A 14,288-nucleotide genomic window follows, 5' to 3' on the forward strand; every position below is an offset into this window, starting at 1 on the left:
AAGTGAAAATAATTGAGAGAGTAGAACGAGCTAAAAAGATGGTAGATTTTGCTTGTTTGTATAACATGAACCGTTCAGCCTTCGGCACGATTCAAAAGACCAAGAACAAGATCATAGAACATATTTTTGCTACGTATGCTAGCTTGCTATCTGTGAGTTTACCAAGATAAGGTGACTAAAAACATGAAAAAATAACTTGTTTTTTTGCTGTTAAAATGTACTTTAAATCAATACAAAAATAATGTACATAAAGAATATGTGGGTCATAGACTTCTGAACTGAAAGATCAGTTTTTGTGTCATCTCAAAATTATCTAATGGGAGCTGTTTCTTCAGCAACACTAGCATGCACGCAGTCATCTTGCAGTTGCTCCCTTCTCAGATTGAAAGAGTAGACAGACTTCATGCACAAGTGAGAAAACACTAAGTGAACACAGCCAAGTCAGTGGCCAATTTTAAGTGTTCCCTGCATCAACCAGTGGGCAGCACATGTGTCAACCCAGCAAGCCTTTGATCTTGCATTTGCACCAGCAGCGGACAAGCAATCACTTTCTGTGTTAATACAGTTTCGGTGCACAACGCACTTGGGGGATTGCCGGGGTCTCAAAAATCTTGCAGTAAAATCTTTTCAAAGCTATTTGTATTGTACAAACATTACAAATAACATGGTTTCGATAAGAGGTAAGGAGAGGGAGGTATACTAGGTCTGCACACTGTGACGGACAGCCGGGTCCCATGGCGGGCCGGGACGCCTCTGCTGCATACGTCCCGGGGGAGCCATCGTGGACATTGCAGTACCTTCCCCGGGGCGCTTGGGGGCAGTCTCCCTGGCCGTGGATCCCTCCTCAATCTCCCCCGTGGCTCCATGTGACATGGAGTCCACCACAGCAGCCCGGTTGGGAGATGGGGTGGCCGCTAGGGGGTGCTGCGGAGAACCAGCCACCACACTGGATGGTTTATCAGCCCCACCTGGAGGTGCAATTAAGACCAGCTGGTCAGGCACCTTGTACACTTCCGGGTGGGGGTATAAAAGGGCCTGCCTCCCAGCAATCAGGGCCAGAATCGGGAGGAAGAGGACGAGGTTGCCTGGGAGGGGTGGGGGAGCAGGAAAGTTTGGTTTGTGTGGGTTTTTGTACTTGGACTGTGTTGGGCCTGTGGGACACAGGGAAGATGTGTGCCCACGGCTGAAGAGCAAACAAATAAAAAACCCTTGAGTGTGAACACGTGCCTCTGCGTAGTCTGTGCCGGGTCGGGCGCTATATATCGCCTTTTCACAACACATATGTCTTTATTCTATAATAGTAAGAATAAGAGCAACTCATTACTCAAAACGGAGGCATCTGGGATCAAACCACGAACGTCTTGTTTACGAGTCAGCAGTTCTTACCGCTGCACCACCAAAGCGGTTGTATTAAGGGCGTGTCAATATCAGACCCTAACGCAAGTTCTTTTTCAGCAGTTATATTCTTGAATAAACTTGCTTGTTATACCTGTACCCTTTGTGAAAGTGTTTATTTGATATTTGAACTTAAGGCTTCACACTATTTGCACTTCATGTATACATTTTGTCAATTATTACTAAAACATAAAAAGTTTCTGTTTTAACTATGTGTTCACATAGATTGTTGCACACACAGAAATCACATGAAATGCATGTATTCGAAATAATGAAATATTATTTACCCAATACAACTCCAGGCAACTCACACGCAAGTAAACAGACTTGAGCTGAGAGACCTTTCTGCGTTCGTGGGGGGATGGGATAGTAGGCTGCTTTCTGCTTTTGCTGATCAACACATTTACAACACAAAAGACACTGACGGAGAGGTATGAAGGGAACTTAAGGTGGTCTGGAATTATGAGTTTTTTCGTAGGCTTTGGTAATTCTACCGTAAAATGTCATTATGCACAGACTGAACTGTGTTAACAGATTTTAGATTGAGGGGAGTGGTTGAGGTGGTTTATTCAAGGTTCATGGAAGATGAACTGGGCATGAAAGAAATGTAGAAAATCTATTTGGCAGAATATGGCATATACCTTTGTGTGGTTTTTAAACATCCATCCTGTCATTTCTTTTTTAAAGCAATTTTAGAACACAATTTGGTTCTGCTGGTGTGTCTAGTTCATGTGCAGGACGAGAAATATTACCCATCCATAATTCAAAAACGGTTATGCAACTTGTTACGATTTCAGAAACTAATGCTGTAATCTATGTAATAAAGCAGTTTATTCCTGGTGAGAATTAAAACTAGCCCCATTTAAGACTGATTATCCATTAGTCAATTGTACAGTGCTGATAATTTCAGGCTTTCCATGCAAGTAGAATGTGGGCGTATGTGTATATATAATCAAAAATATTGGTCTCCAAAAATAAAAGTCACATTTGAAGTCACTTTTGTCATATTCTGCAGCCTTATATTTTAATGGTAATATTTAAGAGTTGAATTAAAGTCAATGGTTTTTTTGAATTACTTCATGAAAGAAAAGAAGTAATGAGTATAATACTTTTAACAAATAATGTACAGTTTCTGCATGATCATGGTAAATGATTTTTGACTTGGTTACATTGTGAGTCTGCCACGTGGTTTAAATCTGTTCATTATGCTAGGCTAAGTTTGCCTGTATTCACCAGTGCTTACATGTAATGTAATATATACTGTATAATACACCAAGCTTGTTTTGGATCAGTACAGAACTGTATCTATCTGTCTATCTAGTACTCTAAAGATAATTACATGGACTTTTGTTTTATTTCTCTAGAGAGATCCTAATGCACCATTTAATACAACAGATGATTCTGGAATCAACAGCAAATTTGTAAATACCGTCTATGATTCCTTGCTCAACACAGTAAGTAATCGTGCCCTATGCTAATTTAAAGTTTAGTTTATATAAATAAAGAAATCTGCATATACTGTTTTTTCAAAACATTTGTCCAAAATGTACCTTTAATCATTTTATACTTAACAGTTTCAGTTTTCCACTGTATGTCTTTATTAGATACACTTATCTTCATCATCATTTAAAATACTTCAAACATTCGTTAACTTTTGACATAGCCCATGTCAAAGCGTCTTTAAATTAATCTAGCAGGTCTTCTTTGGACTTTTTGTAATGCTGCTATGATCATCTTTAGTGTGCAGCATGATGCAGCTGTATTCAGTATTCCAAATAGTTTATCATAGGTGTATTATACACCACTGGCAAAACCCTTCTTAAGTGTTCTCTCTGCAGTGTCTGAACTACCAGTATATTATCATTGTTTTATTTTCTTCTTTAAATGGCTCAAATGCAGTGGCTTTCAAAGACTCCAGATCGTTTTCAACGGTGTAATTTCTAGCACCACACACCCTCATTTTATGTAGTTGTTATGTAGTAGTTTACTTTCTATATGAAAGAAAATGTTTCACAGTGATATTTCATTTACTACATACAGTATGAGCTGTATTGAGGATTTTGTCCCATTATTAGGCATTTTTTCTTTTATCTTGATTGCATGTGTAAATCTAAATAATTATTGCCACCTGAAGTTTAAACAGTTTTGTTTGTTAAAGTTTTGTTTACATTTTATAAGAAGGTCTAGCATATATAGCAAACGTTAATGCTTCTACCTCTCAGTTCCAGGAGCCTGGGTTTTTATCTTGGCCCTGTTACAGCCTGTGTGAAGTTCACACTTTTTTTTTCTTTTCCTGTATAGACTTTTCATGGAATTTTCTTTTTTTTTAACCAAATTTTTATAATGTGCATGTCAGGCAGTTACAATCTATACTAGGAAGCTTAATTTTTGTGTTATCTTTACTGATATCTATCCATCCATTTGTCCATTCTTTCATCCACCTTGCTCATTCAACTTTTATTTCTGGGGAAGCTTTTTTTAAGAACATTCCACTAAATTAACCATCAGAATACATCTTATGATGCTCTAGGGCCATTGTATGCTTTGGGTCTTTCAACATCAAATGCGTTCTACCAGGTGACCCAGCGTGGTTGATCTGGTCACAGGCTGTGTTTAAGTGCCATTATGCTATATATATCCATAAACTTTCTATTCCTAACACTGCTGGTCAATATCATTAAAATTTTAAATGATTAAAAATCATATAATCTTTTAATAATAGTATTATTTTTAAGTTAGAGTGTAGTGTATTTATAGTTCAAATAAAAAGAATACACTACATTGAAAATACAAGCCTCAAAGTACAAACTCATTGCAACAGAAATGAGTATACTTGTGATCACTGTGACAAAAGGGATTACACCTGTGATTTCTAAATAAAGCTAATTGCATGAATACCACAGCTTTCTCAGTTTTGGGCTTTGTTGTGTCTCATGCATCATATCTTCACATATTAAGGAATGGTTTACCCAATTAAGAAACCAGATTATGAGTCTTTACATTAAGATTTGAGAGAGTACAAGAGTAATAGTAGGCTACTGAACCTAAGCCAAAACACAACACTGGATAAGACATTAAAAAACACAGAAAAACAGATAGGCATGTGCTTCTAACTGGACACAAGGATTATCTGTGAAAACTGGTGTTTCATTGACTGTTCATACAGTGCGAAGGTCATTGGATGGGAGCAAGCTTTACTGACAGTGCCCAAAAAGAAAACCATCACAAAACTACAAGATTAAACTCTTCCAAAGAACATGAAAATAAGCCTGATGAATATTGGCAGCATATTCTTTGGCCTGATGAATGCTGGCAGCCTATCCTTTGGTCAGATAAAACCAAAATATATTTGTTTCGCTCAGATGTGGTCCAGCATTTGTGGCATGGACCTGGCCAGAACTATCACAGTGTAGGGAATATGACATTTATAGATGGCACAGTGAATGCAGTTTTTGTAACCCAATACTTAATAAAAAGAAGACTCCCGGTCTCAAGAAGTTTGGTAGAAGAAAAATTTTCCAACATGACAAAACACACTGCTTTTAAAGTATAAAAAATTTGAAAACTATAACCTTGCTAAATATGTCCCCTGATTTTATTCTGATTGAATGCTTTTGGGGTATTCTAAAAAGTGGAAGGTAGAGCAATAAAAACCTTCCAGCAAAGAGCAGCAGATAAGAAATAGTGGCAAAGAATGGAAGAACATCCCTCCATAGACATGTACAAGACTGGTATGAGGACTGATTGTGAGGTCATTTATGTTAGGTAGAATGCCTAGAGGGGGCTGGGTGGTCTCATGGCCTAGGAAAACTTGCAGATTTATTTTTTCTCCAGCAGTCTGGAAGTTTTTTTTTTGTTTTGTTTTTTTTTGTCCTCCCTGGCCATCAGACCTTACTTTTATTCTATGTTAATTAGTGTTCCCTAATTCTATTTTCTATTTATTTCGTCTTTTTTTCTCTTTCTTCATCATGTAAAGCCCTTTGAGCTACATCATTTGTATGAAAATGTGCTATATAAATAAATGCTGTTGTTGTTGTTGGTATTATCCATGCCTACAAGGAACAAATCTATCATTAAAAATAATTTCGGACATACAAAATATTAAAAAATATTAAAGAATGGAATCTTGATAATAAAGGATGCAATGACTTTTGTTGCAGTTGGTTCTTAAATAAAGACTTTTCATTACTGTTTCATTTGTCAAAAATGTCTGTTTTTTATACAGATTAATTGACTACTTTCTTGTTGGGTTTTAGCTACAAACAAAAATGTACTAAATAAACAGGATTTGTAGTTTGGGATAGTGAGAGTACTGTACTCAGTTCTGTTACATGCTGTATATTGAAGCTTTTTCTGTTGACTGAGTGATTTTATAAATTGATATCCTATTTCTCACTCTAGTAATATTAGCCCAGTGTGCTTTTGCATTGTAGAAATAATCACCAGAAAAATCCCTACAACCAATCTTAACATGGTAGCAAAAGATAGAGGCAAGGTGTTAAGGCTGTAAACATGTTAAGAGGCCTGTTTTAACATTCAATACAATTAAATATAATAAAAGTAAAAATTGTGCCTGGCAAACAAGTTTGGAAAACAAACAAAATGCATGTAAGAAGTTCAGTGTACTCTGCACACATAACAATAATGAACCTGAAATGACCCTGTAATAACAAATTGATCTTGCAGACAGAGAGAACTATTAAGAAGTCAAAAATGAAAACTATACCATAATGCACTTCTTTCCTGACGTAACTGTTAGGCCTTTTTATTTGCAGTTACATGTAGTTACTTCTAAGCTAAATTTACACTGTACTAATGCTTATATTCATGCTAAAATTTTAATTCCCACTTGGGGAAAAACAAAGTTTAATGTAATCTGATTTAATCTACTATATAACACATAAAAGTATATATTACTCTACAATAAGCATACACCTAGCTTTCCAGCATTGTGTCCAACAACCAATTACCAGCATCTCATACAATGCCATTTTCCTCTCTAAGGTCTCCTCCAAACTAATACTTCCATGGCTCTCTTTTTCCAATAGGGTGATATTTTTAGTTGGCTGTGGGAAAATAATAGTATTTGGGTTCAAGGTGGTCTAGACAACAGGTTGGCGTCAAGCTGCTAGTATTCCGTTCAGTCACCAGAATTTCTGGTTAGACTGCTGAGCTAAGGTGCTCTCTAGCTCTCATGAAAGCAATATTCTGGAGCATGTTGTAGTAATACTGATTTCTGTGCTGATCACATATATAGTTATCTTCAGTACTTGATCATCGCACCTCAGTACTTGCCCTCCACAGCTACTCAGAAAGCGCCTCAGACTTTCTCTTTCAGAGTATAGATGACAAATAGTGATCCCAGATTTCCCCAGTTGTGTAAATACTACAGTTTCTTCATAGCATGAGTATAGTTCAAGATGCATATGTGCAAGTATACATAGACATTAATGAACAACTCAGAACATTTATGTTACCACAATCTTTTTCTGTTTATCATAGAAAAAGGCACATTATTTGTGAATTCGGTTTCTTTAATTATTTTCCAAAGAATTAACCAGAAAACACTATTCATTATAGATCAGCTTTAAAATATTTTTGTTAGAGTTCTAGCCTTTAAGCTGCTTGAATGGATATTTTTTAGCTAGTTATAATGTTTCTAGCACTTTCACTTTGACATCATCATTGATTTGTTCACAGATTGTAGGCATACACTTTCTCTGTGTGTGTGCGAGATCCTTAAGTGTTATCTTAACTACTAAGTTATAGTAAATAGTTCTCAGAATCAAAATAGGTGTACTTATGGGTTGTTTTTTGTTTACTTTTGGAGCAGACAATGCTTTGTTCAAGTTCCTTCAGAGTCAGTTATCTCTGGCACATGTGGCAAAACATTTAATGCACTTTATGTTTCTTTGTTCAGGTGATATTCTCCTTCTTTTAGTTTGGTCATACATTTTTGTTGTGGACAGTACTGCAGCTCATTTTTGAAGTCTCACACACAGTAGTTCTTTTTTGATGTCATAAAGTGTATGTCTGCTGGGCAGTCTGTAATCAGACAGCTTTCTTGTTCAGCAAGACAAATGCATTCCTTTATGCAGGTCTCTCTTGCTTGTTCATCTTGCTCTCCTTTAGCAAAGTTGGACATAATATGGCACCCATGTCCAACTCAATTACAGAAGGTACTCTACTCATATAGTATAATACTAGGAAACCGTTCATAGTAAAAGGGATTGGTGTATCTTTTGCTATGCCAAACCCTAGGCAACAGTGGTACTGCTGTGGAACAGAAATTATAACCAGGCAGAATTTCTTTTCTAAAAGAAGCTTAATTAACATTGAGAAGAACTGCCACTTCTGGAATATGTTGTTATATAATCTGTTCCAGGAGGAATTTAAAGCAGATAGCAAACTTATTGGATGACAGCTAACAATATTTTCTGGGTCTTTTTCTGACCTTAGGATAGCAATGATCTTTGATATCAGTTTTGTGAGTAACTGTACTAACCACTTCTATGTCTGTGGAACAAGGTGAATAAGGAATTCTGGTGATATCTCATATCCCATGACCTTTCCTGTTTTCATGTTTTATAGGTCTTTATCTTTTTGTGAATCTGTAATCTTCTCCACTGTGGTGAGTTGAGACTTAGGTTGCTTATGTTGTTTGAATTCCTTAAGAACATTACATTTACCTAGCCTGTCAACTGCAATTTAAATACCTTTGGTAGATGACTGACCATTTGATCTTGATCACAAAATGGGCTGGGAGAATAAGAGGGCTTAGCTGATACTCTTATTTTTTGGTTTAATTTCTAGCCTTTGCAGCTCGAGTGAGAGAAATCAATATTTTACACCATTTCCTCCGAACTTTCCTGCCTGTGCTTAGAATAGGGAATTTTCCATTGCCATACCTCCAGACCCTTGACATTGCTTAAACAGTATAAGCACAAATCTCTAAGGGAGCTCCAGTACACAGAGATTGAATGAACATCTGCAAATGATGACGTTAAAAGATATCTTGGTAGCAACTTCAGGACTCACCAGTAGACACTAATGACAAATCTGAACAAAAAAATCTTTACTATCTTAGCAGTAATGTCTCTGAGTTAGACTGAGGGGTTCTGACAGGCTAAGAAGGTGACAGCTACAGCAGAGCTCTAGCAAAGAATCAGTAATGGAAAAACATTGAAGATTAAAACCATTTGTTGATTTTCGAAGAGGACACAGGACATTACCTAGGCTGTTTTCATCAAGGGTGGAGAATTATTAATTTTGACTGAGGATATTTCGGAATGGTTGAAGGAAAACTTTGAGGAATGAATAGCTAATACAGTGGATACACTTTCGTTGAAGCAGGCAGTGCCAGAACCATTGATAGGAGCCGGGTGGATGAGATCCAGCTTGAAATGCTAAAAAGCAGTGGCTCTTTTGGTGTGTGTCTTTGTTAATTCTCAACATCATTGTCACATGGAAGTCGGGGATTGTGTCTTTCTGCTGGGAGATTTTTGCAGTCACATTTTAAAAAGGATGACTAGAGAGTATGATTCAGTTGAAAGGGAATAACTGTACATACTCTGTTCTTAGCATTTCCTGCCTAATGCATTTTTATTGAAATTACTTGGTAGTTTGCCGTTAACTATTCCTCCACCTCATCACAGTTTGTTCACTGTTTCTTGTACAATACTTACTAGAACCTTTTAACTTATCCAAAGCTATGATTATACACAACATATTATATGTTGAGGTATTCCAAATCCATCATTAAGTCAGAAAAGAGAAAAAGAGTGTCAGTTGTCTTACGTTATTTCAATATAACCTACAGGACTGGAAAGACTTATAGTCATGTTGTGCAAGCAACAACTATCTCAGCTTTTACTAGGTGTTGGCTTTGTCTCGTTAGCCAAAAGATGTGGTATCTGCCAGTATTCCAATGTTTGAGATACTTTATCATGAAACATTTGCCAAAAATTACTTGCAGTCTTATGGAGTTAACCTTCGTGTTGAGTAAGTGCATGGAAAGTATGCTCTGTAGGGAGCTAATTAAGATGGATCAAAGGACACTTGGATCACTTAATTTTGCCTACAGAGCAATACAATTGGCTGGAGGATGTCAGTCTGACTTTTTTTATTCACAATTGAATAAAAATATTCATTTTGTAAAACTCTTATCTTTGCAAACAACTCTTCTTTCACTTGCTTGTGTACTAAATTATGACATTTATAGTTCATTAATGCCCAAGAGAACAGCAATTGAATGTGCCTCATTTTCTTATCTTATAGTTTAGCTTTCCTGTTCTTTAAGGATGAACACTCCACAATACTTTAGAGGACAAATTAATTCTTAAGGTTTGACTGCTAAATTGATATTTATCATGATTATTAAAGCTTAAAATAATAAAAGACAATTCACTAACAAATTGTTATTAAAGTACTTATGCTTGAGTTAACATATCCATTAATTTCCTTTCTTGTAGCCACAAGAGGTACAAAAATCAGTTCTAAAGGGGATCATTAACAGCTTATTAAGGGAATGGAAAGGGTAAGTATATTGTTTACTATTTTTTTCCCTCTGAAGAATATTTTTGGTGTATGTAATGAAACAGCAAAGTATTGTTTGTTTTGGAAAGAATATTTCATATTTGTGAAATTCATCATTAATACCTAAGATATTTGTCAGTGTTTGTTAAGGAAAGCTGGGTCTAGATTGTGAAAATGTGAAAAACAGAACCACTTGAATGTTCCTGACTATTTCCTTAAGTAATGAACTTGTTATTTAAAAGCATTGAAAGGAAGAAACATACCATTTTTCTACATATTTTTTTAAACAGAAATACATAGTAATATAATCTTTTGCTTGATTCAATTTTAGCTTTTACAAATTTCTCTTTGGATTGCAGATAAATGTTCAATAACTGTGTTTATTGAGTAACTGTGATGATGAATTAGAAGCTTCTATAAAGCAGCTTATTTTCTGTGATAGTCTGACTATAACAATTACATATTTAAAATAATACTCAGTGTACTACTGTTAATAACAACTTATCAATATCAGTAGAAGACAATCTCTAGAAGTTCTTACTATTTTTTAAATTTTAGGCATTACATGACTCCTGTAGTTTATTTTATACAATACCGCCTAATTCTTTGCATTTATATAGCGCCTTTCTCACTACTCAAAACGCTCAGCAATTGCAGGTTAAGGGCCTTGCTCTAGGGCCCAACAGGGCAGAGTCCCTTTTGGCATTTACAGGATTTGCCTAGGCACTTTAAGGTTGACATTTATTCTTTCTTTGTTTTAATATAATTTTTTGCAATTAAATATAAATATTCAATGAAGAGAAAAGATTTTGAGCAATTTTAAATACAACTAATTTCTTTGTTTTATTATAAATTAATAAATTGCCCTTTTTTCAGACCCCGCACTAAAGATGACCTCAGAGCTTACTTTATACTGGTACAGGTAAAGACAGTTTTTCTTAGATTAATTTTAACAGCACACAGTTATGTGTTAGATTTCAGTCTTGTTTAAAATGTTGGTGAGAAACTGAAAAAAAGAGAATTTTCAGGCAGTCTCAGTTCATAGTTGGTTCAAACATATTTCCTGTTCATTTTTTCATGAAAAGACAGTTGTTGAATAGTTTTTATAGATTTATGCAATTATTTTTTACCTATATAAACAAGTAAACATGTTAGAAAAAAAATTATTTTAGAAATTTCTATTGGCGAATTACAATTATGTTTTTCTTAAAAATGTTTTTTAGTACAGTTTGATGGAAGAACATGGCAATCATATATAATGCCATAAACACAGTTTATTTCCTTGTAGCAGATTATTTATTGACTGCTAATGTATGTGTGGGTGTATATATGTACAGCTTGCATGTGTGTTTATTTTACTTTTTTAAAGTTTGGTTTAATTATAATTTTTCTGTGTTATAATAATAAGGTGTTGACATGTTTAATATTAACATTTACTAAATATATTTTAGAACAAAGGTGAAACTTGTTTACAGTTACTACTTTTTACTTTTAATTAAAATAATTTTTTTCTACTCGAAGAAGTACATGTAATTTTAGAATAACCAACACAGGATTAAACTAGGTGGATATTTAAATGCATATGATGTAAATTACATAGGAATACAGTATGTTTAGATATTCATCAATCAATTCATCCATATATATTTGGGGCCCATGGCATGCTGGAGCCTATCCTAGATTGCTTTGAAAAGTCAGGTATATATACAGAAAATGACAGAAAAAGCTTAGAAGAACCTAGTCTTATTTTAACTTATGGCTTATTACACAGACAATGAAGTCAGCAAAAGATACAGCTTTGGATTTGGTGTGGTAGAAGCAGTTGAATATTTTATATCCTACAGTTTTTTAGGAAAGGGAAATGACTTAAAAACATACAAGGAGCAGAAGCCACAGATTGTCAAATTTCAATTTGGCTAACAAGTTTCAAACACAACAGTAAATCATTTTATGAAAAAGGTACAAACATCACACAGGTAAACAGTCATCAGTCAAAGCCATTGACATATGACCATCCATCCTTGTTTGCAAGGCTATAATTAGTTTTTTTTTGGGTTCCACGTTACACTTGCATTTGAAATGTGCTCTTCATAAAGAAACAAGAGAAGGATGCTATAGATGTAGAAGATACCACAAATAGATTGGTAGCATAATCGCTTATAAGAAAGAAAAATGTACAAACTCTAACATCTATTCTAGCCCTTTCTGTGAAGCACATTAGACAACCATCAAGAAGAAAAAAATCTATTTTGAAAGGGCAGTACTTCAGCAAATTGAATTCTTCATCTGTTTATTGAACTTAGTCAATGTCTTCAAAGTTGACGCCACACAGGTATGCATATGGAAACCTGTAATGCCTATGGAAATCATATTTTATTTGTCTCAATTTCTGTTTCCAGTATCTAAAATTATATTTTGACTATTGAAAATACTAAATAGAGGTATAGCTATACTTTTGCTCATTACAATCTGTGCAAAACTGTGAGAATTTTTTTCCAATTAACTGATCTCTCAGTTAGGTGTATTTGTATTTCCATTTTGAGTAGCTAAATTTAGAATTACAGTTGTATTTAATGTGCCTGAAGTAATATTTATGAAATGTCATTTTTGGTATCTAGAGTGCTATTTTAAGTATCCAAAATTAAATTGAAAATATCTGTACAATATATATCTCAAACCCATTACATATATATATACAGTATGTGTGTATATAGATATAAAATATAAAAGAGACGCAACAACACAAAATGGTTGGTACACCACCCTGGTGACCCTGAATAACTGAAGGTATGGAGAATACAAATAAGCAGGCAAAATGTACCAGAGCTGTATTTTCAGACCTGAGTTCAAAACAAAGCTAACTCAAAGATATATATATATATATATATATATATATATATATATATATATATATATATATATATTCTACCAGTCAAAAGTTTGAGAACACCTCAATTTGTACAATTTTCCTTCGATTTTAATCAGCTGAAATGTAATGAATGTCCAAAATGGTGAAATAGTAAGCAGTAGATTAGCACAATTTTAAATTTCAAGTTTAGGTTAGCAAAACCTGAAAAAAGGAAATTTCAAAATATTACAAATGGGCCTTCTTCAGGGAACAACTAATAAGTTACAACCTACAGATGTTCTGAGCAAGTAAATTAGGCCTTTCAGCTTGCAACAAGAAATTTGTGCAGCTGTCCCAACTTCTGTTTCCTCACACACAGTGATGTCATTAAGTCTGCATTTTAAAGTTCCAAGTGACATGACATGTAAATTACATGTTCTGTGATTGATGGCAGTTTGGCCAATTTGTTAGTTGTTACTTCAGTTGTGTTAACATCCACACTATATGTTCTGTTATCAATAATATTTTTTAATAGGAGTTTATCAACAAAGAATAATAGTAATAATTATAATTAATAATTCATTACTTGAAAATCAAGAACTCTGTACAAAGACATTTTAAAGACAAATCGTTAGAATAAACATTGTCACAGACGGCTGGGGTTCTTAACCTGCTAGGACACCTAAAAGGACCGGAAGGTGACAATAATAGCTTCCGGGTCAAGAGAGGGCAACTGCCCTGAATAAAAAGAGGACCACGGGAAAGAGACAAAAAGATTTTAACCTGTTAGGACCCTTGGCCACCGCCAGGGGGCACCTTAAGCTTCGTTGGACCGGGAGAATTGTCACTTCCGCCACACCAGGAAGTGCTGCCGGAAGATCGTTTCCAGCCACCTGGAATACATCCGGGCGGGAATAAAAGGGCCCGCCTCCTAACAGTCGGGGAGCTAGAGTCGGGAGTGGAAGCAGGACAAAGCTCCCAGGAGGAGATTGGCGGCAAAGGACTGAGTTATTGAAGAGTTCATTGTGGGAGATTATTGCTTTGTGCTTTGTGTTGTGTTTGGGATTGTGTTTATTAATGTTTAATAAACGTGTGACTTTTATAAAGATGTGGTCTATGACTGGTGGTGTCCAGGCAAGTCTCACAATGGCACCCGAACAGGGACTTCCTGTCTGTTCCAAGACGGGAAACCCTTCAGATAAATTTTTTGTGAACTGCCCGGTACCCCAGTCGGCCACACACACATCCTGCAGGGAGACGGTCCGCACATGCACCGCGGACGTTCCGCAAATCGCCCAGTGGCTGTTGGAGATTCTCCAGAGTGCTGTCTTCCACCCGAGGGGACTGAGGAATGCCAGCCAAGGCAAAGGAGAAGGGGATTCCCCAGCGTTTGTCATCGCTGGAGGGACTGTAGTAGGCACACCCACTGACGGGTCTGGAGGAGATTGCCTGGGATCGCGTCACTGGCTATGGTGTGCATATCTGGTTCTCGAAGCCGGGACGGCATTGC

The 14,288-nt window shown here is 35.7% G+C and overlaps 1 protein-coding gene across 2 annotated transcripts in view; it reads left to right on the forward strand.

Annotated features, from left to right (window-relative positions):
* hectd2 (HECT domain containing 2) overlaps positions 1 to 14,288 on the forward strand; it is a 177,413-nt gene that overhangs the window by 93,475 nt on the left and 69,650 nt on the right. For both annotated transcript variants that reach the window (XM_039771949.1, XM_039771940.1), the window contains exons 5-7: positions 2,760 to 2,849; positions 9,867 to 9,931; positions 10,807 to 10,852. In XM_039771949.1, the coding sequence (XP_039627883.1) occupies positions 2,760 to 2,849; positions 9,867 to 9,931; positions 10,807 to 10,852 (201 nt within the window). The remainder of the gene's footprint in view (positions 1 to 2,759; positions 2,850 to 9,866; positions 9,932 to 10,806; positions 10,853 to 14,288) is intronic.

The sequence above is a fragment of the Polypterus senegalus genome, chromosome 1 (assembly GCF_016835505.1).
Source record: "Polypterus senegalus isolate Bchr_013 chromosome 1, ASM1683550v1, whole genome shotgun sequence".
Classification (NCBI taxonomy): Eukaryota; Metazoa; Chordata; class Cladistia; order Polypteriformes; family Polypteridae; genus Polypterus; species Polypterus senegalus.